Genomic DNA, 24,440 nt, shown 5'->3' on the forward strand with positions numbered 1-24,440 from the left:
AAAATGAGGCAAAGCTAGCACAGATTAACCGCAAACTACGTACATCAGAGCACGACAGGCTTTGTCTCGTCACTAGTGCTGTGTGATACTGTAAAGTTTGGTATTGATCCGATACCAAGTAAATACAGAGCCAGTACTGATACTTTTGACCTATAAAGGCAGCTTATGTGGGGCAGAGAGGTTTATATGACTCACTGTTAATTTGCAAATTCTGAACACATTTCAATGACCACTTAACACTATGGATATTTGGATTGATCCACTCACCTCTACTTATCCTAGCCTTTGGCTGATGCTAGGAACACAATAATTACCGCAGTTGCCATTGACGGCTCACACAGCTCCTTTAAATTTGGAATGATAACACTTCAGCGTCTTCTATCTGTGAGAGAAGCCGCAATAAAACCCCGATTAGACAAACTGCTGCTTCAAATTCTCTTTATTTCTGCACTTTCCACAACAGACACTGAATAACACCATTCACCCCAAAACAATTAAAGAGCGTAAACAAAGAACTCAAACAAAACCAGAGGAAAAGCTAAACCAGCGTGTGCTGTTCACTGTCTCTGAACAGACTTGTGTGAACGGCTATGGGAAGCAGAAAAGAAGACAACGAAGACCTGAATGTGCAAAAGGAAGCAGTGATACTGAGTCTGCAAAGAACCACGTGCAAGTGGCCTGAGTGACCTTTAGGCACAAAAAGTATAAACATTTAATATGAGCTTGGTTCAGAGCAAATGCTGTATGGTAATTAGTCCAAATTCTTTGGGACTAATTGAGACATGATGATGTATTAACTGGTGGCTGTCTACAAAGCTATGGTTAGGTTAATATAAACACATCAGCACTGGGAAGATGGACAATAAGGGTTAAACTGTTCTCAGTAAAAGTTCATGTTGGCCTGATTGGCAGAGAAAATGCCTTCATACAGCTCGAAGAAGATGCTAAAAAAAAGACCAAACTTCAGTTAAGAGAACATCTAAGATGATCCATCATCACACGAGGTTAGTCATTAACATGTTTGGGTATGGTTGGGATTAGTCACTATGGAAAGGTCCTGATCTTAAGGTCATAAGCCTTTTGGTGTCTAAAACGTTAGCCTGAAGACATGCAGCACATGAGTAGTGCTAATAAAAATGCTTTATATAGTATCGGTGCTTGTGCCTGTTAAAAATAACAGGAAATTAACTTTAAAAAGATAAGCATCTCACTCAAGCATGCTCAGTTCGTCTTGATTTAAACAACAGATGGGCGTCTACACAGTCTGGATTCTTTTGAACCTCGGCTGAGCACTACTTTAGTAGCTTGCCATCACCAGTGTGTGAATGGGTGGATGACTGGATGTGTAAAGCGCTTTGGGGTCCTTAGGGACTAGTAAAGCGCTATATAAATACAGGCCATTTACCATTTTATTTATTTAAAGAATAGAAAAAGAATAAAGTAAGATTAAGGCAGGTTTGTTTTGTAACAACACTTCTTCTCACACAAGTCCAACTTGTTTCATTAACGGTTGCTGTCACTGTCAGGTTGTCAGAGGCAGGTGGGTGTTTGTGTACATTCGTGCTCATACAGGTAGATCTTCAAAGGCAGCTGGACTTCTTTTAAGTTCTCAAACACATTTCACTTCTCGTCCAAAAGGTTGCAGAAGCTGGAGTAAAGAAGTCCAGTTGCTTTCGACCCAAACAGGTTAGACTGTTTTGAAGCTTCTGCATCTGCTGTTGGCTTCTCTCAGTGCCCTCCTTCCTCTGCTGATATCTGATCCCAGTTTTCATAAAAGCTTCCACAAACATTAAAATATTGCCTCATACGTACGTTTTATTCACTCTTTCATATTACTCAGTTCTCCTCTTCATCATTAAACCCATAATTGGTCCTTCCCTTGGACCTACTGCCTGTCTCCATATACTGGCCTCCTGCTCCAGACTGGTATCCACACTGGTCCCCATTATCTTCATACTGGCTCTGCTCCTGCTCTCCGCTCTCTTGGTCCTCGTATTGGATCTCGTGTTGATTTCCCTGCTGGTAGTGGTATCCTCTCTCCTCGGGTGCAGACCACCCCTGATACGGTCTCTCGTCCTGCTCCTGGGTGTAAAGGTCGTCACCGGGGGAGACGGTGTCATCCAAGTGGTCGTCATAGCGCTGGTAGGAACTGGCATGTGCCTGCTGCTCCCGAGCATTCAGCTCCAGCGTGCTGTGCCACACTCCATAACAAATGTAGATCAACAGACCTGAGGATGGATATGCAGTAGAGGGTGGGTCAGTAGGTACAGAGATCAGTTTGTGTAGGATTGTCAACCTTTATGAATTCCATATGAAGAGAATTACAAAGCTCTTACAAAATCCTGGATACCTCACATGTAAAGCATTTTCTCTCTCCTTTGTCGGGCTTATTGCATCTTAAAAACGTTTGTACCAAGCATCAGAGCAACCAAAGTACCCAACCAGCGAATCAAAAAGCTAGCCAACCAAGCAACGAATAAACCAAGCAAGTAGTCAAGCAGCCAACCAAACAACTTACCTATCAGTCAACAGGTCATGCAACTAACCAGCCAACCAAGCAACCAGATAACAAAACGACTGCTTTATCACCTATCTGACCGAGCAGGCAACTGCAGAACTGGTGTTTTCTCCTTTTAATATATAACTCGATATTTAAATAAACTGATTGTCATTGAATTACTGATTAATGCTCCATTTCAAATCTACAACACTCTATTATCAAGATTGTTTCAGCTCACCTATGAGGCACCAGATGGTGAACCTTGCCCAGGTGAGTGGAGACAGTTTAAGCATGAGGTAACTGTTGACCAATATGGCTGCTGCAGGGACAAAGGGGACACATGGTGCCATGTAGGGCAGGCTCCTGGTGCTCTCTGGTTGCTGTATGATCATAATCAAAAGCTTTGCTAATGACCCTGCCATCATTGTTGCCATCAGTCCAGAAATCACTGCCCCAGCACCCGTGCCCTGCTCAACCCCAAATATGATGGTAGACCAGAGGAGGAAGGACATGAAGAAGAGGGAGAGAGTGCATCTGGTCACTATGCGGCCGGTGGCTGGGGTTGGTCGAACTGACGCATCAGGCATTCCCAAACGCAGCCGCAGGGTGTAGTAATGACCTCCCAGAAGCCTTTTCAGCAGTGAGGGGTGGCCTGTATGAAAATCAGAGTCATCTCCCTCCCCCTCCGTCCTGCCGGTGTGGTAAGAAGATGACCCGTCATTCTCGCTCAAGATCTGATCGTCTTTGGCATCTTCGTGCTTCAGGCCGTCCATGTCCTGAACTTCAGACTCAAACTGATGTGTGTCGGTCTGTTCGTCAGGCTGATAGCGAAGTAGCAGCACGCACACGCTGACCAGAGTGTAAGCCAGCAGGGTGCCAATGGACATCATCTCAATCAGGTCCCTGAGGCTCACCAGCAGAGCGAGGACGGCCGCCAGGCTCCCCGACACCACACACGCCACCGTGGGAGTGTGTGTGAGTGCAGTCACGTGAGACAGAAACCTTAAAACACAGACACAGAAACATTTCTTATTAAAACTCCTTAAGCTGGCTGTGTGTTTTCATGTACCTCCTCACCTGAACAGCAGTCCGTCCCGTGCCATAGCATAGATGACCCTGGGCATCGGAAACAGGGAGCCAAGCAGAGAGACGGTGAGTCCAGCTATAGAGCCCACAGCCACAGTGTACTTCCCCCACATGAAGCCATGCACAGCAAACATCTCCATGAGAGGAGCCGAGACGTCGATCAGGTTATAGGGAACCATGAGAGTTAGGATCACACTCACCTGTGAAATAAAAAAATGCAGAGGTGTGAGAGACTCTATTATCATATATCTATTATTACAATCACCGTTTTATCAGGACACTTAGATAAAGGTGATTAAGAGGTCACATGTGATGCAGATATTCTTACAGTATATCTTTCAACTGGCTGATACTGTCTTACATCAGGAGATGTGGCTGTTAGAGTCACTGCACCAACGCTCTCAACAGTGTCTGTGACATTTGGAACATTTGCAATCGAATCATTTCACAAATACAAACTCGTGGAAATACACATGCCACGGGGTCAGATCTCTGAATCTTGTCATTGCACTCTTATTGTAAATACCAGCAGTACTTTTTTTACAATTTGCATAATGACTGAAACCCATGACCTCCCAGCCCATTGTTCCTTCGGTGGGCTGGTCACTTGGATGAGTGACAAAACGTTTGTCCCACTGAAAACATTACGTCCAGATGAACAGAGTCATCTTTCGGAGATTTACTTACCTGGATGATTGAGAACGCATCAATACGTTGAAGTTCAGAAGCTTGATGGTATAAAAGCGGTCATGGTGGGGATTGAACCCAGGACATCACAAATGCAAAGCTTGCGCTCTACCACTGAGCTACATCCCCTTAAGTGTGTGTTTCCTAAGTGTTGCTACATGACACTATCAGTGTAGGTCATAGGTCAGTCATCTAGATCATTTTAGTATAAGGAGCTGGGGGGGAAATAAAACCACTGTACTTCATGAAGTTTTGTAAAGATGCGTCACTTCTCATCCAAGAAGCTTTCTCAGTTCTAAAACAAAATGGTGAAGAGTCCTGGGTATTTAAACCCTAGTGAGATTGTCCCTTAAGGAGGTCGTTGACCCACTATTAATCATGTGCCTCATCACATGAGCCAAGGTGTGGAAAAGGCGTGGGTCATCATCAGAGGTTTAGGGTGAAACCACTTTTTCAAGGACTTAGGCTACGTCCACACTAGCCCGGATAGATTTGAAAACGGCGTTTTCGTCTGAAAGCGCTCCGCGTCCACACTATCGTTTTCAGTCGTTTTCACAGAGATGTGCGTCCACATGGAAACGGATGAAAACGCTCACGTTCCAGTACTGCGCACACATGAAACGCAAGAACATTCGGCCTGCCTCATTTCTGTGTGCCGTGTATTTACTTTCCAGCTCTTTGAAACGTCGCGGCAGAATGTCGAGGAAAAGCACCGAGTTTTTTTAAATGGACTAACAATGAGGTGGAGTTGTTGCTGCGAGTAACACAAATGTACAAAGATGCAAAAGCGAGTGAGAATGAAAGAATTTGAAGAAAAGCAATCTGGAGCATCTGCAGACTGATATGAATCTTTGATAGGGCTGTCAAACAAAACAACTGCTGCATAATGCCCTCCACTATCTTTGTTTAATTGGTCACATGACTGCATCACATTACTAAAATGTGTCATTTTTTTCAAAAAGTCCTGTCCACACTGTGACGCAAAAGCACCTTTTTCACATGTATGCGTTTTCGAGAGCGTTTTCTCTCGGTGTGGGCGGGAGGCCAAACGGAGAGAAAACGATGCGCTTTCAAACAAAAACGCATTAGTGTGGACGTAGCCTTAATCAGATTCTCCACTCAACTTTTCACTAAGAACAACCTCACCCCTGAAACATTGCCTCACCGTATCATGTCACCGACTGAGGCCACCCAAAACATAATTTCTACATCCAAAAGATAGAAGTCACTCTTTTGAGGATGTCAGTGGTTATTTGAAGGTTTTGTGGTGATTTGGAATCTTTATGTGGTCGTCTTGATGCATGCGATGTATAGACTGACCTATGATCAACCTTCTGGGATGATGAGGAAAATCCCAAAAGGCTGGTTCTTTTCATTAACCGAATCAATGTAAGCTTGATGGCCTGGACATCGAGAAAAACTCTGGAGATGCTGGGGATTGAACCCAGGACCTCATACATGCAAAGCATGCACTCTACCACTGAGCTACATCCCCCTGTGGATGTGTTGCTAACAATTTTATAGCCCATCAGAAGCTCTGGTCTGGTAGGTTTTCGGTGGTTATCTAATGCACATCTGAGTCTCTTTGTGGCCACTTGTGTCTCTGCGTTTTGTTTTGTTCTTTGAGTCTCTTTGTTGTCATAAGTCGCTTGTAGTCATATTAAGTGTATTTTTGACCATTTTATCTCGTGGACATTTTGAATGTCTGAATCAAGGAGGGGTTCTTAGGACACTTTTTTCACCATCTTACAATGCTGTGACTGAGCCATTCCCCAGCTCTCTCTGGATGGTACTCATGGCCATTCATCAGTGGTCATGATAATTTGCATTTTAATGTTAATGAAACTGACCTCAGGCCCCATTGTTAGTCAGTGGTGCTAGTTTTGGTCATTATGCAGATATGCTGTTTATAAGTTGGGGAAATCTGCAGTCAGCAGAGACTGAAGAAGTCACTTGGATGAAATGTTTCTCCCGCTGAAAACTCAACGTCCAGATGAACAGAATACACTTTCTGGATTTCTTTACCTGGATTTTTGCGCATGCATCAAGATCATTTTCTAAGTATATTGGGGTTTTTTTTAGTTACCTTATATTTCCTAACCACCGAAACATTTGGGACTTATTTATTTACTGATGTTTGACTGTCTTATAGTTCTGATATGCATCTTGTAGTGATTTTGAGCCTCTTTGTGGCCACTTACGTCCCTGTGTTTTGAGTCTTATTTTGTTGTCCTAATCTCTTCTACCTATATTAAGTGTATTTGTGATCCTTAGAGCTCACCTCACAAAAGCAAATTATAGACTGACCTTAATGAAATGAAAAACTTCCCTATGGATGTGCAAGACGTGAGAGCTCAAAAGCTTGATGGCATAAAATCTGGAGATGCTGGGGATTGAACCCAGGACCTCGTACATGCAAAGCACACGCTCTACCACTGAGCTACATCCCCTTGTTGGGAAAACAGACTTCATCTGTTTCACACATTTTTATGCCTCATCAGAAGGTTTTGGTTTGTAGTAATTTAAGAGCCCTCTGTGATTTAGTATTTATTTGTATCTTAGTTATCCTAATAGTTTTTTGATGATGAAGCACCCAAAGATTCAGGACTTCTCACACATTTGGTGCCATAAAGCCTTGACACATGTCTGCTGTAGTCAAGTCCAGAAGCTTGATTGCCTAGAGACAGAGGTAAAAACTGGAGATGCTGGGGATTGAACCCAGGACCTCATACATGCGAAGAACACGCTCTACCACTGAGCTACATCCCCATCAGAGCTTCTCCAAGCGCATATGTGCTGCATTACACTGTGTAGTTTTCTCACAACTGACATCAGGCTTGAACATATCAGGACTAAAAAGGCAGAAGAAATAATCTGATGGGGAAATTAATTTGGCTGAGTTAAAAACAAACATGCTGGACTCTGTACAGACCGACACATAGGCAGTGAGGCAGGTGACCAGCGAGACAGTGATGGCGTAAGGGATGGAGGTGTTGGGGTTTTTGGCCTCCTCTCCTGTCGTTGCAATGATGTCGAAGCCAATGAAGGCGTAAAAACAGGTCGCTGCACCTTGCATCACCTGAACAGAAAGAACGGGTTACTAACAGATCTCACAGTTTACATCTTAAAAAAGTGCACCTATTCTGCTTTTGTTTGGTCTCTGTAATATAAAGATTATGCTGTTCTAATGCTAGATTCCCATGTTAAACATGGATAATTGTTTAAAATAATGAAGTCAATGCATTCACAAAAAATTCTAGTCAGTTCAGGCTTCTGACGGTTTTTTTTCCTTTCTTTTATCTTTCTGATGTTATAGCGTCTGTGGGTTAGCTTTTTGGGAAGTGCATGTCCCCTTTACAACTGATCAAAATGTAAAGTCTTGAACTGCTCGTTTGTTTGCTTTGATGCTTTTGCTTTTCTGACTAGGTGATCTCTAAACCCAAACTTTAGATCTGAGCAGTTTAAAAATGCCTCAGACCTCAGATCAACAGATATTTGCTCAGTGGGTAAAGCTAACGCTAAGCTAACTCATGCAAGATGACTTTAAGCCTTTGTAATTGCACAAAAGTTGACTCTTTAACTTTCACTTTTCAATCTATTTATAAAATTCAATTTAAATTTGCCTGAATTCACAACACAGTCATCTCAAGATGCTTTATATAGGAAAGAATATTTTGCAGGGAATCCCAGCAATCATACAGTTTCCTGTGACCAAGCAATTGGTGACACTGGGGAGAAAGAACTCCATTTTGACAGGTACAGAAGCACATTCAGAGAAAGGCACCCATCTTCCAAAAAAGAATGTAACCTCTTGATTGGAAGCTGGAAATTAGTTGATAGAGCCCCTTTAGCAAAACAGTTTCTCACCCCCGACCAGCCATACGGGAGGAACTTGCCACCCTCCCAGTTGCTGCTAGAGATGAAGAAGAGTCCGGCGATAATCATGAAGACCCAGACCACCAGGTTGACCACATTCAGGACATTGTTGAAGCCCACAGTGTTACGCACTCCAAGAGCGATTACAGCAGTGACCACCAGGGCAATGAACAAAGCCAGAACGTCAAGATACGTGTCCTCGCCTTTACCTGAGACAGAAGGACAAAGAGTTTAAGCATCAGGTATTAACTATTGTTTTTATTATTCAACATAACATAAATGAGCTTAGAGGTAAATCTTCTTTGACATAACTGTTTATCCTCTCTAACAGATAAGTAAATAAACTGTAAATGGTAAACAAATCACAAAAGCAGTTTTGGAGGCACTGACCGAGGCCTCTGACCGTGCCCAGGTGTGTTATCATGAAGTCACTGATGCTGTGATTGGCCAGCGAGTCGAACATGTTGCTGAGAGCTGAAGCCCCTGCCGCTGTGCCGATCAGGTACTCCAGGATCAGGTTCCAGCCAATGAAGAACGCCACAAATTCTCCAACAGTCACATAACTGTAGGTGTACGCCGAACCGGTCGTTTTGGGGACCCGCACACCGAACTCTGCGTAGCACACACCTTCACGCAAAAGACACACATGTGGCCAGATTGTTCTAAATCTTTTGTTTGGTTGGTTAGAATGCTTAAAGACTTTTGCTTACCTGACAGTATGGACGCCACCGCTGCAATTATGAAGGACAGAATGACCCCAGGCCCAGCCATCGCGTTAGCAACCAGCCCCGCAACGACATACATCCCTGTGCCAACACAGCTTCCCACACCGAGGGAGACCAGGTCCACAGTGGTGAGGACTTTGGCCAGCCCGACCGCCGACCCCTCCGCGAGCTCGGTGAGGTCGTCTGAGCTGTGGGCCATGGAGCCCACAGGTTTGGTCCTCAGCAAGCGAGAGTACATGTTGTACCAGGCATCCCCCAGTGATACCCGACCCAGCCACGCCGCCATCGCTAACCCTGGTTAATACCTGTTAATGTTGGTGAGTTGTGCACTCCTTCCAGCTTCCTCCTGTCACTGTCTCATACTTTCACATCATCATCAGTCTCCATGAAACAGAAGTCTAAAGAGGGCGCAGAAACTCTGTGAAAAGAAAAGGAACAGACTGCAGCACTTCATGGATTACAGTGGAGGGTTTGATAGATAACATGATTGGATCTCTTGATTGTGTTCATTTCAGTTTTCTTTGAGGCTCTTTACGATCATTTAAGTCTGTTGACAGCAGTTTGAATCTTTTTTGATTCTTTGAGTCATTTTTTAGTCTATCTGTGGTCATTTGACGAAGCAAAAGATTGCTTGTTTGATTCTACCCCCTGTAGGGTAACATAAGGAAGGGCATCTGCATATAAACTCTGCCAAAACAAAGACACAGAGTTAGCCACTACAGTGCCCTGTTATGACAAGGGGGTAGACGAAAGTAGTTTAAACAAGTCTCTGTGCAGTGATTCTGAGTGCATTTCTGGTCATTTGTTTGTTTTTGTGATTGCGTGGAGTCTCTTTGTGGTTAGGAAGTTCCTCGGATGGTATTTGTTGTTGTTGTTTCGAATCTCTTAGCAGTTACTTTAAATCTCTTACTTTGAGTATCATAGTAGTCACTTAGTGTCTAATCATTTCTGTATTCAAGCTTTCCAAAAGAAACGTTCACAGCCATTTGAAACTTTGAAGCCTCTGGTCCTGCTGGTGTGTTTTAAAATCGTTCCATGCTAATGAAGCTGGGATACCATCAGCAGTTCTCCTCACTCACTAGGGCGAGACTCCCTCTCTGAAACTTTAATGATGTCCAAGGAGGATCCTGTTTCATGATGGAAAGGTTCGGACGTGGAGTCTAAAACTTAATCACGCACAGGCGAACTTCTACACCTACACGTCCAAAGCTCTCATCTGTTTTAGAGCTTCATACTCAAACATACAAGTTCAGTCAACACCTAAACTGAAATCAGCCCTACAAAAACAGCCTAGGTTCAAAAGAGCAAAGAGACAGTCTGAGGCTTAAAAACTGATAAAAACACAAATCACGCAGTCTGAACGTGCACACCAGAGCACACAGGCAACACACTCACTTGCTGTTCAGTTTCCCTCCTGAGGCAGATTCCTCCGTCCAACGCAGAGCTGGTGGATATGTGACGAGAGGAGATGGCCGTGTTTAATCATTCAGAGCTGAAACCATGTGACCATTTTGATAAAATATTCAACATCTGAGGCTGAGCATGGGCGTGTGCATGTAGCTGTCATTGGTCACTCAAAGAAGGGACGAAAGAGGTGCTGTGAGAGTGTGTTTGAGTTGAGCTGATGTTTGTTTCTGTTAGTGTGCAGGGCTGGGAACTCAACAGGTGTGTGTGTGTGTGTGGAAAAGCATCTGTTTTCAAAGCTTGCAGGAGCAAACTGATGGCAGCTTTACAAAGGTTCAATATATTGGAAGTTGATGGTATAAAACCTGGAGATGCTGGGGATTGAACCCAGGACATCATACATGCGAAGCACGCGCTCTACCACTGAGCTACATCCCCTTTACACAGCTGGGGTATTTGTTTAGTATTGATATCTCTGAACTTTGATCAAGAAAAATCAAGAAGCTCCAGAAGCTTGATGGAAAAAACTTGGTCAGGCAACCAAGTTCAAGGCAACTCTCAGCAGCTTTGGGGGGGAAAGTAACTGGACTTCATGAAGTTTTGTAAAGATGTTTCACTTCTTAGGAGGCTTTTTCAGTCTTAAAACAATTTGGTAAAGAGTCCTGGTGAGGGTTGTTCCTGAAGGAGGTCGTTGACCCACAATTAATCATGTGCATTATCGCAGGAGCCAAGGTGTGGAAACAGGAGTTGGTCATCACCAAAGGTTATGAGTGAAATCACTCTGAGACCTAACCTCAACCTGTCGTGCGAGGCCGTGTGTGAGGTTGCCGAACAAATGTCTTGCTGACATCAGGAGTCTCTTTGTAATTGTCACATGTATGTTGTTGACATTTATGTGACGGACATTTTGACTGCGTGGTTATTTGTACAGTGTAGATATCTTTGAAAGTGTCTCTCAGCACACAAACGCAATTTGCTAATAGTAACCAAACTTCATGAATCACCTGACAAACGCACAGCGTAGACGTGATGGTCCTTGAGTCTTGTGGACATTTTTTGTCTTACTTTTCCTAATAGTTTCCTGAAAGCCAGAAAGATTTAGGACTTATCATGTTTAGTGCTATAAACCTTGTCACATGTCATTTTAACCTCAGGTCAAAACGTCGATCAACTTCAGAAGCATAAAACCTGGAGCTGCTGGCTGCTCTTCTTGGGTCTTGTGGACATTTTGTGTTGATTTATTGCCGTCTGAGTCTGTTAGACTTTTCTTGTGATTATAGTGCTATGCAGATTCTTTCCCCACATTTTTATAGACCATCAAAGGTTTTCGGCCTGGCGGGTTTCTGTGGTAATTTAAGGAGATGTGTTTTTTTTAGTTTTTGACCTCATGGTTGTTTGTTCAGTATGATCATCTCTGAACTTTGATCAACTCCTGATGGTATAAAACCTGGAGATGCTGGGGATTGAACCCAGGACCTCATACATGCGAAGCACGCGCTCTACCACTGAAGAATCGATAGAATAGAATAGAATAGAATAATCCTTTAATTGTCCCACAAGGGGAAATTTGGGTGTAACAGCAGCAAGAAAGATACATATACAAACAAACAGTACACAAGACACAGAACAGAAACACACAATTTTTACATATTTACATCAAGGACAATAGTTACCAAAAACAGAGTACTGTACCGTTACTAAAATTAAATACAGATAAGAGGCAAACCCAGGTTGTAGTGCGAATCAGTTGATAAAATAGTGCAGTTACAGCGCTGATGTAAACATCTGTTTGTTGGGAGCAGTGTTGATTGTACAGTCTGACACTGCAGGGAGGAAGGACCTGCAGAAACACTCCTTCATGCATCGAGGATGCAGCAGTCTGTCACTGAAGCAGCTCTGCAGTTCAGCAACATTTACATGCATGGGCTGGGAGACTCTGTCCATCAGAGATGTTATTTTGGCCAGAGTCCTTCTGTCTCCCACCACCTGCACTGGGTCCAGAGTGCATCCCAGAACAGAGCTGGCCTTCCTGATGAGTTTATCCAGCCTCTTCCTCTCATCTGCCGATAAACTGCTGCTCCAACATGCAACACTGTAAAAAATGACAGATGCCACCACAGAGTCATAGAAGGTCTTTAAAAGCGCTCCCTGGACTCCAAATGACCTCAGCTGCCTCAGCAGGTAGCGTCTGCGCTGACCCTTCCTGTACAGAGCATCAGTGTTGTGGCTCCAGTCCAGTTTATTCAGGTGAACACCCAGGTACCTATAAGAGTCCACTATCTCAATGTCCACTCCCTGGATGTTCACCGCTGTTAGTGTGGTGGGTCTGCGTCTCTGGAAGTCCACCACCAACTCCTTGGTTTTTCCGGCACCAGTCCACAAAGTCCAGAGTCCACTGTCTGTACTCTGAGTCGTCTTCACCTGTGATGAAGCCGACTATGGCAGAGTCGTCAGAGAACTTCTGTAGGTGGCAGCGTGGGGAGTTGATGGAGAAGTCTGCAGTGTAGAGGGTGAAGAGGAACGGTGCTAGCACAGCAGACCAGCGACACAGCCCTGTGACCTCACAGGCATCCTAAGATGCCACACAGTTCATCTGCGCAGCATCTCAGGAGCCTGGAGCTGACGCCATCTGGACCTGCAGCCTTCTGCACCTTGATCTTGCGAAGCTCATTCCTCACTTGAAGTGCTGAGATGGAGAGAGGGGGTTTCGGGGGAGGGCGGTGTATGTTGGAGTCCACAGAAGCCGGGGGTGGGTGTGATGGCTGGGAGCTGGGTTGTGAAGTCCTGATATGAAAGACAGGCAGCGCCTGAAGATGAGGGAGATTGCAGCAGGGGGGACGATCCTGGGGGGAGGGGTGGGTGGTTGATCAAACCTATTAAAATATTTATTGAGGTCATTCACCCACCCCAAGTCTCCTGCAGCCTGGTGCAGAGGTTTCCCACACAGTGGAACGGAAACAGTCCCTCAGGGCCTCTTCAGTCTCTGCCGACCATTTCCTCACTGTGCGTTTAACAACTGGTTCTCTGTGTACCAGAGGTTTATACACAGGCTGGAGACGAACCAGGTTGTGATCTGAGCCCCCCAGGGGAGGGAGAGGTGATGAGCTGCCTCCTTGGTGTTAGCATACAATAAGTCCAATGTTTTATTGTCTCTGGTGTGGCAGGTGACATACTGGGTGAAGGTGGGGAGACTGGAGGACAGGGAGATGTGATTAAAGATCAGGAAAAGGGCCTGAGGGTGCTGTGTTTGGAGTCTGCTGGTTACAGAGTCCCGGACCCAACGCTGCTGCAGCGCTAGCAGCCTGTGAGATTTCAGTTTCAGAATACTTTATTGATGGAAATTATGTAGGAATTCAGGAGGTTTAGTAACATGCTCCTCTGAACATTTACTTGGACAAAAGCAACTGTCGGAAGTGGGATTTGAACCCACACCTCCAGGGGAGACGGCAGCCTAAACTCAGCACCTTAGACCGCTCGGCCATCCTGACTATTTGCTTCAACTATAGCTTATCTATGATAACATGCATCATAAATGATGCATTTTGGTGTGTGCGTTCTGCAGTATTGTGCTTTAAAACCAGGGTATACCTTTTGTAACCTGTAGTTGTTTCACGTGACATTTTGACCTCAGTTTTATTTGTTTTGTGTGGATGTCTTTGAGTAAGTGCAGAAGCTCGATGGTATAAAACCTGGAGATGCTGGGGATCGAACCCAGGACCTCATACATGCAAAGCATGTGCTCTACCACTGAGCTACATCCCCACTGCGAGTCAGTGTGAGTCTGTGTGGTCTGTTTGGTGCTGCAGTACACTAACACCAGGCTTAAAACTTACCAGGACTTCTTAAACTGAAATGTAACTTTGAGAACATGTATCAGAACCCGGAGGTGGTTTTCAAACTGCTGCATCTGCTGAAGAAATAATCTGTTTGGAAACCCTGTACAGACTGACACACAGGCACTGAGGAAAGGGACCGAAGAAGCAGTCAGGGATTCCCCCTCCCACCAGGAGCAGCACCCAGCTGGCCCTCTGAAATAAAACCATCAGTCTACACTCTGTCTGTGCAGCTGTATATATGTGCTGTTGCTCGTCACCTGATCCACAGAGTCCGATTACAGCGTTACCTGCATACACAGTTGCATGATGGTATAAAGCAGCCGAAACAGGACACTCCACCACTGTCGGCACAGGACAGTCTGTGGGAAACACGGCTGAGCTCAGAGATGTTCACACCTTCAGGAGCGAAACTGAGCCCAATCAAGAGACTCGTTCAGTTAAAAACAAACAAAATTTTATGCATAATTTTAATGCTTTATTTATCAAGAACATAGGCTCAAGTCTCAATTTCAGGATTTACTGACAAGCTGCCAACCACTGAACCGACATTTATCAGCGTTTTCATTTTCTGCTGCTCCCCGTACTATTTTGAGGCAAATATTTGAGTTATTGCCAGTGTCAATTACTAGTTTCTATGCAGATTCAAATTTACTGTAAACTGTTTTTCCAGAGAACTGTTTCTGTAATAAACACCCATCGTATAAATGTGAGATGACACCAGCCGCTGACTGCAGAGCAGATGAGGTGGATTCCTGAGGTTCACGCTTTATATGCAACAGATGAGCAGATGGGAGTGAATCCAGACACGCTGCCAGAGAAAGCAGCAGCAAAATAAAACATCCTTTTCTGTTTACGGGAATAAAGCAGTTATCCCAGGCGCTTCTTACAGGAGCACAGAGCTGACCCGAGGGGATGGACTCTGCTGGCACGTCCCCCTGAAGCCAGAGTGCAAATTTATTCACTGCTGCTCAAGGTGAAAGAAAACAATAGTGCCTGATTAGGACAACTACAGCTCCCGTGAGGCTTTGTTTCAGTGTAATTTACTTTTTTGCCCTTGTTTTACTGAGACTTTATGAGAAGATATCGGAATTGAAAAAGAGTCTAAACATCTCTCTATTGTAACTTTTTCATAATCCTGGAGGCATTTTTACTGACCTTTGCAGCTCCTTTCTGCTTCTGCTGCAGTTCCTCTAGTGTCCACTTGAGCCTCCAAAACGCTTCACTCCTCATAGACTCCCGTGTTAATGTTGTTTCAAGAGTTTCAGACTTTCCTTTTTGGTAAAGCTTATATTTGTTATGGCTGTCGTTCTTTTTGAATCTTCATGCAGTACGGTACCTTAAATATGTATGTTACCGTTTTTAAAAATCTTGTTCTGTCTCTTTCATCGCTCTTGGCTTTTGTTTCTGCTATCACATGCATGTGAACCTGAGGGACATCCTGACTTAATCTATAGGGTGCAATTGGATTTTGACCCAGTCTTTGCAGCCATAACAGCCTCAACTCTTCTGGAAAGACTTTTCAGGGGTGTGTTTATGGCAATTTTTGACCTTCCTTCCAGAAGTGCATTTGTGAGGCCAAGCGCAGGTGTTGGATGAGTAGGCCTGGGTCAGAGGCTTCTAATTCATCCCAAAGGTGTTCTGTCAGGTTAAGGTCAGGAGTCTGTGCAGGCCTGTCAAGTTCTTCCACACTAAACTCGCTTATCTTTGTCTTTGTGGACCTTCCTTTGTTCACTGGTGCACATTCATGTATGAAGAGTTGGCAGCATGAAATGATCTAAAATGTCTTGCACCAAACTTTACAGTTAGCACAGTGTAGTCAGACATGTACCATTCTTCCTGGCACCCACCAAACGCAGACTCACCCATCAGATTGAGACAGAGATCAGACAGAGAAGTGAGATTTATCCTCTAAGAGAACAAGTGTCCACTGTAGAAAGTTGGTGACCTCTGTTTACCACGTGCCTGAGCGTCCACCGACCCCGCTCTGTGATTTTTACATGGCCTACTGGTTCACGGCTGAGTTTCTGTCGTTCCCAATCATTTCCACTTGACGATAACACCACTGACACACGACTGTGGAATATTTAGTAGTGAGGAATCTTTAAGACTGGACTTGTTGCACAGGTTGCATCCTATCACGGTACCACGCTGGAATTCCCTGAGCTCCTGAGAGCGACACACAAATGTTTGTGGAAACAATCTGCATGCTGATGCTTGATTTCAGTGACTTGCATGGCTGAGTGAATACTTTGAGTAATATAGGGCATCATTTCTTAAAGCAATTTTACATCTTTTGGTGCATCTTCAGTTTTTTGTGTCAAGTTTTATGTCTCGTTTTGCAGGTGTTTGTGTCTCTGTGGGAACTCTGGGCCTCAAATCATTTTGAGAATTTGTGCGACACTTTTTTGCGCTCAAGCAATATCATTAAGCTGTATCCCGTTATATCACACTGATGCTGCTCATAAACTAAACATGCCAGTGCACCACCTGGTGGTTGCTTGGCCACCTCCTATACACCAGCCTGTCCTGTTTTTCCAGCTGCTCCCTCCAGGGGTGCACAGAGCGGGTCATCTGCCCAGATCTCAACCTATCGCTGTCACACCAACACTCTCGACTGCATCCATGAACTTCCTGTGGTTTCCATCTTCTCCTCCTGCACTGCAGCTCCATCCACAGTATCCTTTGAGCTGAGTCTCCCCTTTCTTTGTTTTTAATACAGCTTTCCAAATTTGACAATCTTATATTCATTCAGAGGATGATGGTTTATAATCCTTACAGAGGTGCCTGCTACATCTGACGTCACCTGTATTTATCATTGTGAGGGAAGCCAAGCAGTGTGAGGACAGCAGAGCAGGAACTGAAAACTGAGCCCATCTCTGGATGAATGAAAACAGCAGTGCATCACTTCCTGTACCTACATGCAGGCTGTGCTTTAAGAACCCCGAAACTAGGAGTATATGAACAGTGCAGCCCTGCTGTGTGTTTACTCTGCTGATGCATGAAGTAGAACTAGCTACACCTGGAAGATTATTACAGTTAACCAGTTTGTCACTTTAACAGCAGTTAACTGGAATAACAGACTAAACTGGTTCTGTGTAAATACTGGAAATGTCTTTGGCTTCTCATTTTATTTGCTTCTGTTTTCTGATCCTAATAAAATGTTATTTTATTCATATTTTCACTTCTTTACTCCTTTGACAACTGATAATAGAGTACACATTACATAATGTATGCTGACATGTTTTCTGCTTCTTCCTCACCAATTTTAAAATTTCTCACATTTTTTTGGGAATGTTTGATAAAATCTACTCGCTCCATAAAACTGATAAACATGATTTCATACACCAGCTAAGCAGGACGCTGCAGGACTGACTTTGTCAGACAAAAACACGACACAGACGAGATTTCTTTCCCACATTTATTCTCCCGCTGACGCACACACAGATGTGGCTGCAGCTGTTTACTCGTCTGCCTCGGACTCCTCGTCGTCCTGGCTGATCTGGAAGTATCGCAGCTCGTACGTCTCCTTGTCAGAGGCCACCACCCTCAGCCAGTCGCGGAGGTTGTTCTTCTTCAGGTACTTCTTTGTCAGGTACTTCAGATACCTGTGGAAGAACATTGACCATCAGAACCGTTTCCAGGAAGGTTCTCTGGTTCTTGTGACACTTCTCGTTTTACCTTTTGGAGAACTGCTTCTCAGACGTCACGTTGATCTTGTTCTTCATGCGGCCGACCTGGACGATGTCACCCAGATTCCCCGTCTTCCCGTTCACCTTGATCTTCTCTTTAAGGAAGGTCTCCTATTGGATAGAGCATAGTAATGCACTAGGGAAGAGAACCCTAGTAAATCTGGAGCTAGGGAAGGGCGCCCTAGTCCACAGATTGGGTCAGCTGCTTGCAAAAACCACCAAATTTACCCTTTAATAAATTAATTTGTCGCTTTTGGGGGACAAGATTTGAACTGGATTTCTGCTAAAGTAGTGACGACTGCAAGAAGACTTACAAAGCTTGCAGAGTCCAGGATCCCATCCTCCACAGGGTGGGTCAGGTCCAGGGTGAACTTCCATGCAGCCCCCTTCTTGGACTTCTTACCAGCTGGCCTCTTCATTCTGATCTGTGATCATGTTTCACATGTTAACTTTACTAGAACACGCGTAAACTAACATAGTGAGCAAAGCTTATTGCTATAGCTGGTTTCCAAGGTAACAGTGGTGAAGCGACGTCGCCACATGGTTCTTGAGTTATGCAAAGTCTGTTTCTTCAAATGACATTAGATAAATCTCCGGGTACCGGATGGTTAAAGAAAAAAGATGACGAGGAGACCTAAAGCTAAAAATAAGCCAGAGTCGGAGCCGCTCGGTCAAACATAAACCCTTCAGTGCTAATGTTTAGTTTCAGTGTGTGAGGAGTTTCCTGATGCTTTTGGTTGATGTTTGAATACAGTCATAAAAAAAAATAATAAAAAATTTGAGGTCACTCGTTTTAAAAGACGCATCAGGCTCTGTTTATTGGCTCGTGCTCTGTTGTGTTTCCAGTGAGGCTTTGAACAAGTCCCTACTGTCATTTATTTTCTCAAAACGAATGTCTTGCGTTAAATATCTGATATTATGTCTGTCTGGATATGGACTCAAGTCCTGGAAGAAAAAAAAGGGACATTCAATCTCTGCCAGATTCAGTCTTGTAGAAACCAGTTTTGCAGGTATGGGACTGACATTTTATTTAAAGCCTGTCATGTACAATGGATGTAATATGTGTGCTTTCAATTAAGACAAGTATTTTTCCTTTGGATTGGCAGGAGGTTTTTTTTAAGTTATCATTATTTTACTCATGAGATTTGGCGTCTATTTTAGTTCCATGATTAGTGATCCCAAACACCAGTAATAGCACCAAAGCTCAAGAACAAAATAGTTAATATGATAGACAATGTTCCTTATTTAGTGACAATAGACCAGGGAACATGACTTTAAGTTATGCCGAATTCACCTGTGTATCCTAAAATACACAGATACTGTTCACAAACCCAAACCCGGTAGACTTCCAGGTATTAAAACTGTTTAAAGAAACAAATACGCGTTTTTCTCTGTGGAGTCTGGTCTGCAATCAGAATGAGACACGTGTGACCAAGTGCTACGAGCTAATGCTAACGCGGCTAACTTGTTAGTTTTCTGGATGTAAATAAAGTTTTCTCGGTAGAGCCACCCGTCATTAACGATGGGTGCTTTTATGGGACTTGATCAAAGTGCCAGAGAAACAAAAAGGCGAAGAAACTCAGAACAAATTAAGCAAAAACCGGACGAGCTGCCAGGACTTACCGGCGCCATGTTGAGAGCTCGGACGAGAAAGAAGGCAGCGGAGGTGACGCAGCTGTGACGTCATGCGCGGCGCCCTACCAAATATGGTGAACGGGCTGTAAAAGCACATGGATCAGGAAAATGGGTCGACTTAACGAGCGCAGAGCTCCAGCTGGAGTGAAAACCGTTTAATCTGCGTTTGGTTTACGTTTGTAAGATGAAACAGCAACAGTTACATTCAAGTGTTACCCGCGTTTACCCTGAAAACAAACAGTTTCACACTTTTTGACAGCTGTTGTTGCTGTCTGTGAGCGAGGATGCAAGTCCAAAGGTCAACCGCAGCCCAAAAACACCCTGATAATAAACCTGCTGAGTCCGGTCAATCATTCACTGCCTCTTCACACACTCGGCCACATTTCCACCACACACACACACACACACAGGGAAAAACTTCCTCCCGATGAGTCAGAGAACCCATAACTGGTTCGATGGGTCCCATTTTTTCAGCCTTTGTGGTTTGAAGTCTGGCTCACTGTGCAGATATGCAGGCAAGTGAGTGATTCATCTTCACATGAGGCACTGAGGCAGGGCGTGCCCGCCGCTGCTGCCACTTCAGCACAACAAAAGATGCTCAGCACTAAAGTAGAAGCTGCAGCGTTCCACAGGACGGGGCGTGATCAGGTGTTTTGATTCATTAAATAGTATTTAAATCCCCACCGTGCAGCTACAGTCATGTGTGCTCCGTCATGCCACCAACTAAAATGTGATTTGTGGTTTATAATCATTTACATGCGAAACAAAGTTGTTAAAGCTTTTTCTTTTACAATCCTCATCTGTTCATTCCTACATTTCAACTTCTCTGTATTTCAGTAACAGTAGGAAATATGAGAAACGTTACATTTTACAGTGGGTGTGCAGCCCAGGCTCTGAGGCGTGTTACAGAGGAGCAGGCGTCTGCAGCAAATCTCACAGTTCATGATGTGCTGGTTAGAAATGTGACATTACAATCAAACCCTCCACATATACCTGAAATCAAAGCCTGTAACATTAGAAAGATACATATTTCCCATTACATTCCTTAACATGCTCCAAATGTCCTCCCCCACTAAAGCACTCTGTTACAAACACTCTGATTCGTTTACACGTCCCAAACGCTTGGTACACGTTACTCTGTGTGAAATGCATTCTGGGTCGATGATGTAAACCGATTGCACCCCAGAGATATTTTTAGCAGTTCTAGTGGTCAAAAAGTGTGTGTGTGTGTTTCAGGGGGGGATCTCTCACACACACAACCTCTTTTTGGTTGTAATTTCCAGTAAAAGAAAACCAGTGAAGGGCATTAGTCCTCACTGCTGTGCTCGTCTCTCCTGATGCATTTTAGTCACGTTCCAGCATAAGAGACTTTCAGACGCTCTCTTATCCACGACGGGCCACCGCAGCAGGTAGCGCCACATGTTTGTTTTGTCAGGTTTTCATGTCGGATGCCCTTCATGACACAATCCCAGGGCATCTGTGTCTCCTCCTGGAAGTGAGGAAGAGATAATATGTAAACCACAACACTGTCTGATAGGAAGTAGAAATGTCTTTAGAAAACGTGAAAGAGCCAGAAACATTAGATCCTCTCCTGCTGGGAAGGAAACCGTCTACTCTGAAAGTGAGCCAACAGTCAGGATCCCCACATGGAGGAAGCGCCGTGTGGTGGCCAGGAGAACCGTGTTTAGCCGTGTGAGCAGGAAACAGACGTAGATTTGAAAAAGAAAGGTGGTGTACATGATGGTGTTCTTCAGTATTACTCATAAACTGATTGATCCACACGCTGACCTCGGAGCAAACGGCCTCTTTGCTTATGTGATCATCTTTGATGAGCATTTTCTCCTCAGTGAACTTCAGCTCCACAGATTAGGACCTGGGCAGCGGTGGCCTACATATGAAAGATCTGCAGTGCTTTTCATTTCAAATTTAAATTCTTGTTTTTAAATCTGTGCACGTCTGCAAAGTCAGGCTTCCTGCCTGTGTTTTTGGCTCCTCCCACCTCGTGTCTGCAGGTCTTCTTACATCTGAGTCGTCTTTTTGCCACGGCTGACCTATAAAGCTGTTTTATAAATAAACGTTACCTACTTACAGCCCATCTGATGGACTTGAGCCCCCGTGACTGCTGCTTGTGCAGTGCAGTGTTTGCACTGTGCGGGTTTGTGTGTTTGCAGGCAGAAGCTGCAGACATTCATCCATTTCTTCCAGCTCTCTCTGTTCAGACCCGCTCTCAGCCGCTCATGCAGGTTCTTATCTGCTTAAACAATGTGCTGCAGGTTGCATACATATGGTTCCATCACCCAACACGAGTATTACTAAACTGAACCATAAAAACTACTTTCCCTGCACCCATTTTACCAGAGCACGCCTGACAGGATCACCTCAGCTGTGAGCCAGGAGATCATGAACAGCCCATCGATGGTCGAGTTAGGACTACAGGAGTTGGTTTCAACTCACAGGAAAATCTTCCATGTGAAAGGCAGCGTCTTCTAGTTTATGACAACCTGCTCATTTAACATGTGCCATCACCAAACCCAACCCTAAACCCTGAAAGTTCGTTAACTGCAAATGTGCAACATTTTAATCAATTTATATTCGTTTTCTAATTATTTCACTGGACTCTGAATATGTTTACAGCCTGTTAGAAACACTGTTTTGGTCTGCGTGGATACATTCATTAAAACAATGCAGGTGTTGATCTTCTTTTAATAACTCACCCATCTGGATGCTGTAAAGCCGTGATGGTAGGGGGCGTGGTCTGCAAGGCCTCACCTCAGCTAATCATAACTAAACTTCTCAACTGTTTTCACCGTTTTAGAGCATTTTTAATGCTGATATATAAGAAGTAATATGCTGTGGGTCTAAGCAGGTACTGGAAAATATATTTTCTTAAAAATAGTAATTACATTGTTGAAATAATGGATCCCGAGACCAGAAAACGCGTGTAGGTGGATGCATCCATCCTTCACATACAGTCTTAAATCTATAACTCCTTTAGGGCAGATCGCACCATTATTCGCCTGCTAGGTCCGATGTTTTGTGCATGTCCAACTTCAAAGAGACTCCAGGACAGGACCAGGACACACTGGGGTCTCAGCTGGCTCGGGAACACCTCAGCGACCCACTAGAAGAGCAGGAGGAGGTGGAGAGGAACCCAGAGCCAGACGGGTCAGGAAATGGATGACTCGGATGTCTTTGATCTGAAGAGTTTATCTATGAACTGCAGCAAGGAAAAACCGAGGACACACATTCCAACTCGTACATGTGAACACTTTCAGAACAGATCGTCTTTATACTAAAAGGAAAACAAGATTCATATTTTCAGTGGTCGCAGAGGTCAGTGTGCAGCTTCTGATCTAAGATAAGATAAGCTGTACTTCAGCTGTAAGAGAATGAAACCACCTGGAGTTTTCTGTTAAACTCAGTAAGAGTTGTGTATTCATGCATCAGTGAACAGCAGTTGCACATCCTTCCACCCAGAAGCAGCATCACTACAGAACACCAGGATCAGCATTACTCAAAGGTAATGGTATAGTTCTTGCTGCTGTTCTACCTGTTGGGTGTGGCAGCCAATCAGAAGAAAGCACATTCAGGGAAGTTTGCAATTTGAGGTCAGTAACATAAGTACAGCTGAGTGTCTGCACAGAGACAGATTTCAGGGAGTTAAACTGCTGCTTCCCTGTAAAGGTGCAACAAATGGAAACCGTTGTAACACTGCTCACTCACATGCCTGATTAAAATGCAGCCAGAAGGGAAGATAAAATGAAGAAGTTCGTATTTTGTGTCTGAATTCTTCACACTGCTCAACATGTTTGAGTTTGTATCAACCGCAGCTTTAAAAACGTGTCTCCATCCTGTCAGGCGGGAGTTTTAACAGTCGCGCAAGCTCGTCATAGACGCCACTGCTAGGAAGCAGGGTTTGGGCTCGTCGAGGTAAACCAACGGTTAACCTCGACTGCTCACTTTGTACCAGGATGCATCACTATGGTAACTAATGCTGCAGACCTAACCTGGTCTGGAACAGGTTATGCACCACAATAGAGATTAACCAGTACGACGGCATCACCTACAACCAGTTGTTAAGTCTTACTAACCAAAACTCTTAACACACACACACAGTTTTATCTGCAGCAGCTGTAACCAATGTTCCCTCTAATGTTTCATGTGTCTGAACACACAAACTCCCTGAGCGTCCCCTGGACCACTGTGAGCAACATCAGACGTGTGCACTGTGGTCACGCCAGCATCCAATCATCCAAGTTACATGTTTATTAAAATAATCGAATTACAGCATTTATGTTAGACTACTTTTAATTAACTACTTTAGCCCACTTACAATGAGAAGAAATCTTGTTCATGACCTGTGTAGCATGTTAACACTGTTGGAAGGAAAAATAACTTAAACCAATTTTGAAAACACAACTTTCTTTCTTTCTTTTTTCTTTTTTATAAAGCTCTGACTTGTATTATGAGTCTGTGGTCTGGGAGAGAGTCTGTAACTGTCTGCAAAATACAGTAAATAATGACCAATGTTGGGCAATTAATTACATAGTTACTTCTTCAAAAAAGTTACTGAGTTTTGCAAACAAAGTGTTTTGCAGCTGTTTACCTAAAAATGCAGCCAAGGTGTTTTTAAAATAAACATTTCAAACTATTTACAGAACAATCAGCTGTTCTGCATCAAATCTGATGCCACACAAATTATTTGTGCCGCTCCAAAAATAATTTCTGTCAACTATGAGATGAAGGAGAACAACAGCCTGATACCTGCAGGCCTGACAGCAGCAGATGTGTCACTGCTGTAACACCTGTAACACTCAGCAGTCGCCTCATTGTTCTGACACACACAACAACACTGTTGACTACACTACACACTAACTACACACTAACTACACACTAACTACACACTAACTACACAAGATTTGTGCTAAACGTCACAAATCTCTCACATCTCAAAACCCCCATCACCCCTAAAACTTCCCCCTCCCTAAACATTTAAATGCCA

General features: G+C 44.1%; 2 protein-coding genes and 5 non-coding genes across 7 annotated transcripts; all 7 read right to left on the reverse strand.

Moving 5' to 3' along the window:
• Positions 1 to 506: 506 nt before the first annotated feature.
• LOC146567711 (putative cationic amino acid transporter) lies at positions 507 to 9,160 on the reverse strand. Its single transcript, XM_085287704.1, has 7 exons — positions 8,860 to 9,160; positions 8,540 to 8,776; positions 8,141 to 8,358; positions 7,206 to 7,352; positions 3,578 to 3,786; positions 2,739 to 3,502; positions 507 to 2,228 (listed from the first exon to the last, which is right to left on the reverse strand). Exons 1-7 carry the CDS (start codon positions 9,158 to 9,160, stop codon positions 1,837 to 1,839), a joined length of 2,268 nt encoding a protein of 755 aa, XP_085143830.1. The 3' UTR covers positions 507 to 1,836.
• On the reverse strand, positions 5,697 to 5,768 carry trnaa-ugc (transfer RNA alanine (anticodon UGC)). The gene has a single exon. It is a non-coding gene; the product is annotated as a tRNA-Ala (tRNA).
• On the reverse strand, positions 6,652 to 6,723 carry trnaa-ugc (transfer RNA alanine (anticodon UGC)). Its single transcript has one exon. It is a non-coding gene; the product is annotated as a tRNA-Ala (tRNA).
• Positions 6,971 to 7,042, reverse strand: trnaa-cgc (transfer RNA alanine (anticodon CGC)). Its single transcript has one exon. It is a non-coding gene; the product is annotated as a tRNA-Ala (tRNA).
• A 1,484-nt stretch (positions 9,161 to 10,644) lies between the features above and the next one.
• Positions 10,645 to 10,716, reverse strand: trnaa-cgc (transfer RNA alanine (anticodon CGC)). The gene has a single exon. It is a non-coding gene; the product is annotated as a tRNA-Ala (tRNA).
• A 3,252-nt stretch (positions 10,717 to 13,968) lies between these two features.
• trnaa-ugc (transfer RNA alanine (anticodon UGC)) lies at positions 13,969 to 14,040 on the reverse strand. The gene has a single exon. It is a non-coding gene; the product is annotated as a tRNA-Ala (tRNA).
• A 3,478-nt stretch (positions 14,041 to 17,518) lies between these two features.
• Positions 17,519 to 19,563, reverse strand: rpl22l1 (ribosomal protein L22-like 1). Its single transcript, XM_085287707.1, has 4 exons — positions 19,427 to 19,563; positions 18,118 to 18,228; positions 17,793 to 17,914; positions 17,519 to 17,719 (listed from the first exon to the last, which is right to left on the reverse strand). Exons 1-4 carry the CDS (start codon positions 19,433 to 19,435, stop codon positions 17,575 to 17,577), a joined length of 387 nt encoding a protein of 128 aa, XP_085143833.1. The 5' UTR covers positions 19,436 to 19,563; the 3' UTR covers positions 17,519 to 17,574.
• Between the last annotated feature and the right edge of the window lie 4,877 nt (positions 19,564 to 24,440).

Source organism: Mchenga conophoros, linkage group LG9 (genome assembly GCF_057382185.1).
Source record: "Mchenga conophoros isolate Kocher_MC1m ecotype Shallow Benthic linkage group LG9, M_conophoros_male_GT1.1, whole genome shotgun sequence".
Lineage (NCBI taxonomy): Eukaryota > Metazoa > Chordata > Actinopteri > Cichliformes > Cichlidae > Mchenga > Mchenga conophoros.

What these genes read in the sequence shown, in the direction of transcription:
- rpl22l1 (XM_085287707.1), bottom strand. An exon ending in TCCTGGACTCTGCAAGCTTT is followed by an intron (nt 17,915 to 18,117) that starts GTAAGTCTTCTT and finishes TCTATCCAATAG; the next exon opens with GAGACCTTCCTTAAAGAGAA. An exon ending in GAGAAGCAGTTCTCCAAAAG is followed by an intron (nt 17,720 to 17,792) that starts GTAAAACGAGAA and finishes GTTCTTCCACAG; the next exon opens with GTATCTGAAGTACCTGACAA.
- LOC146567711 (XM_085287704.1), bottom strand. Translation starts at nt 9,160, where the DNA reads ATGGCGGCGTGGCTGGGTCGGGTATCACTGGGGGATGCCTGGTACAAC. An exon ending in TCCCGTATGGCTGGTCGGGG is followed by an intron (nt 7,353 to 8,140) that starts GTGAGAAACTGT and finishes CTTTCTGTTCAG; the next exon opens with GTGATGCAAGGTGCAGCGAC. An exon ending in CGGGACGGACTGCTGTTCAG is followed by an intron (nt 3,503 to 3,577) that starts GTGAGGAGGTAC and finishes CTGTGTTTTAAG; the next exon opens with GTTTCTGTCTCACGTGACTG.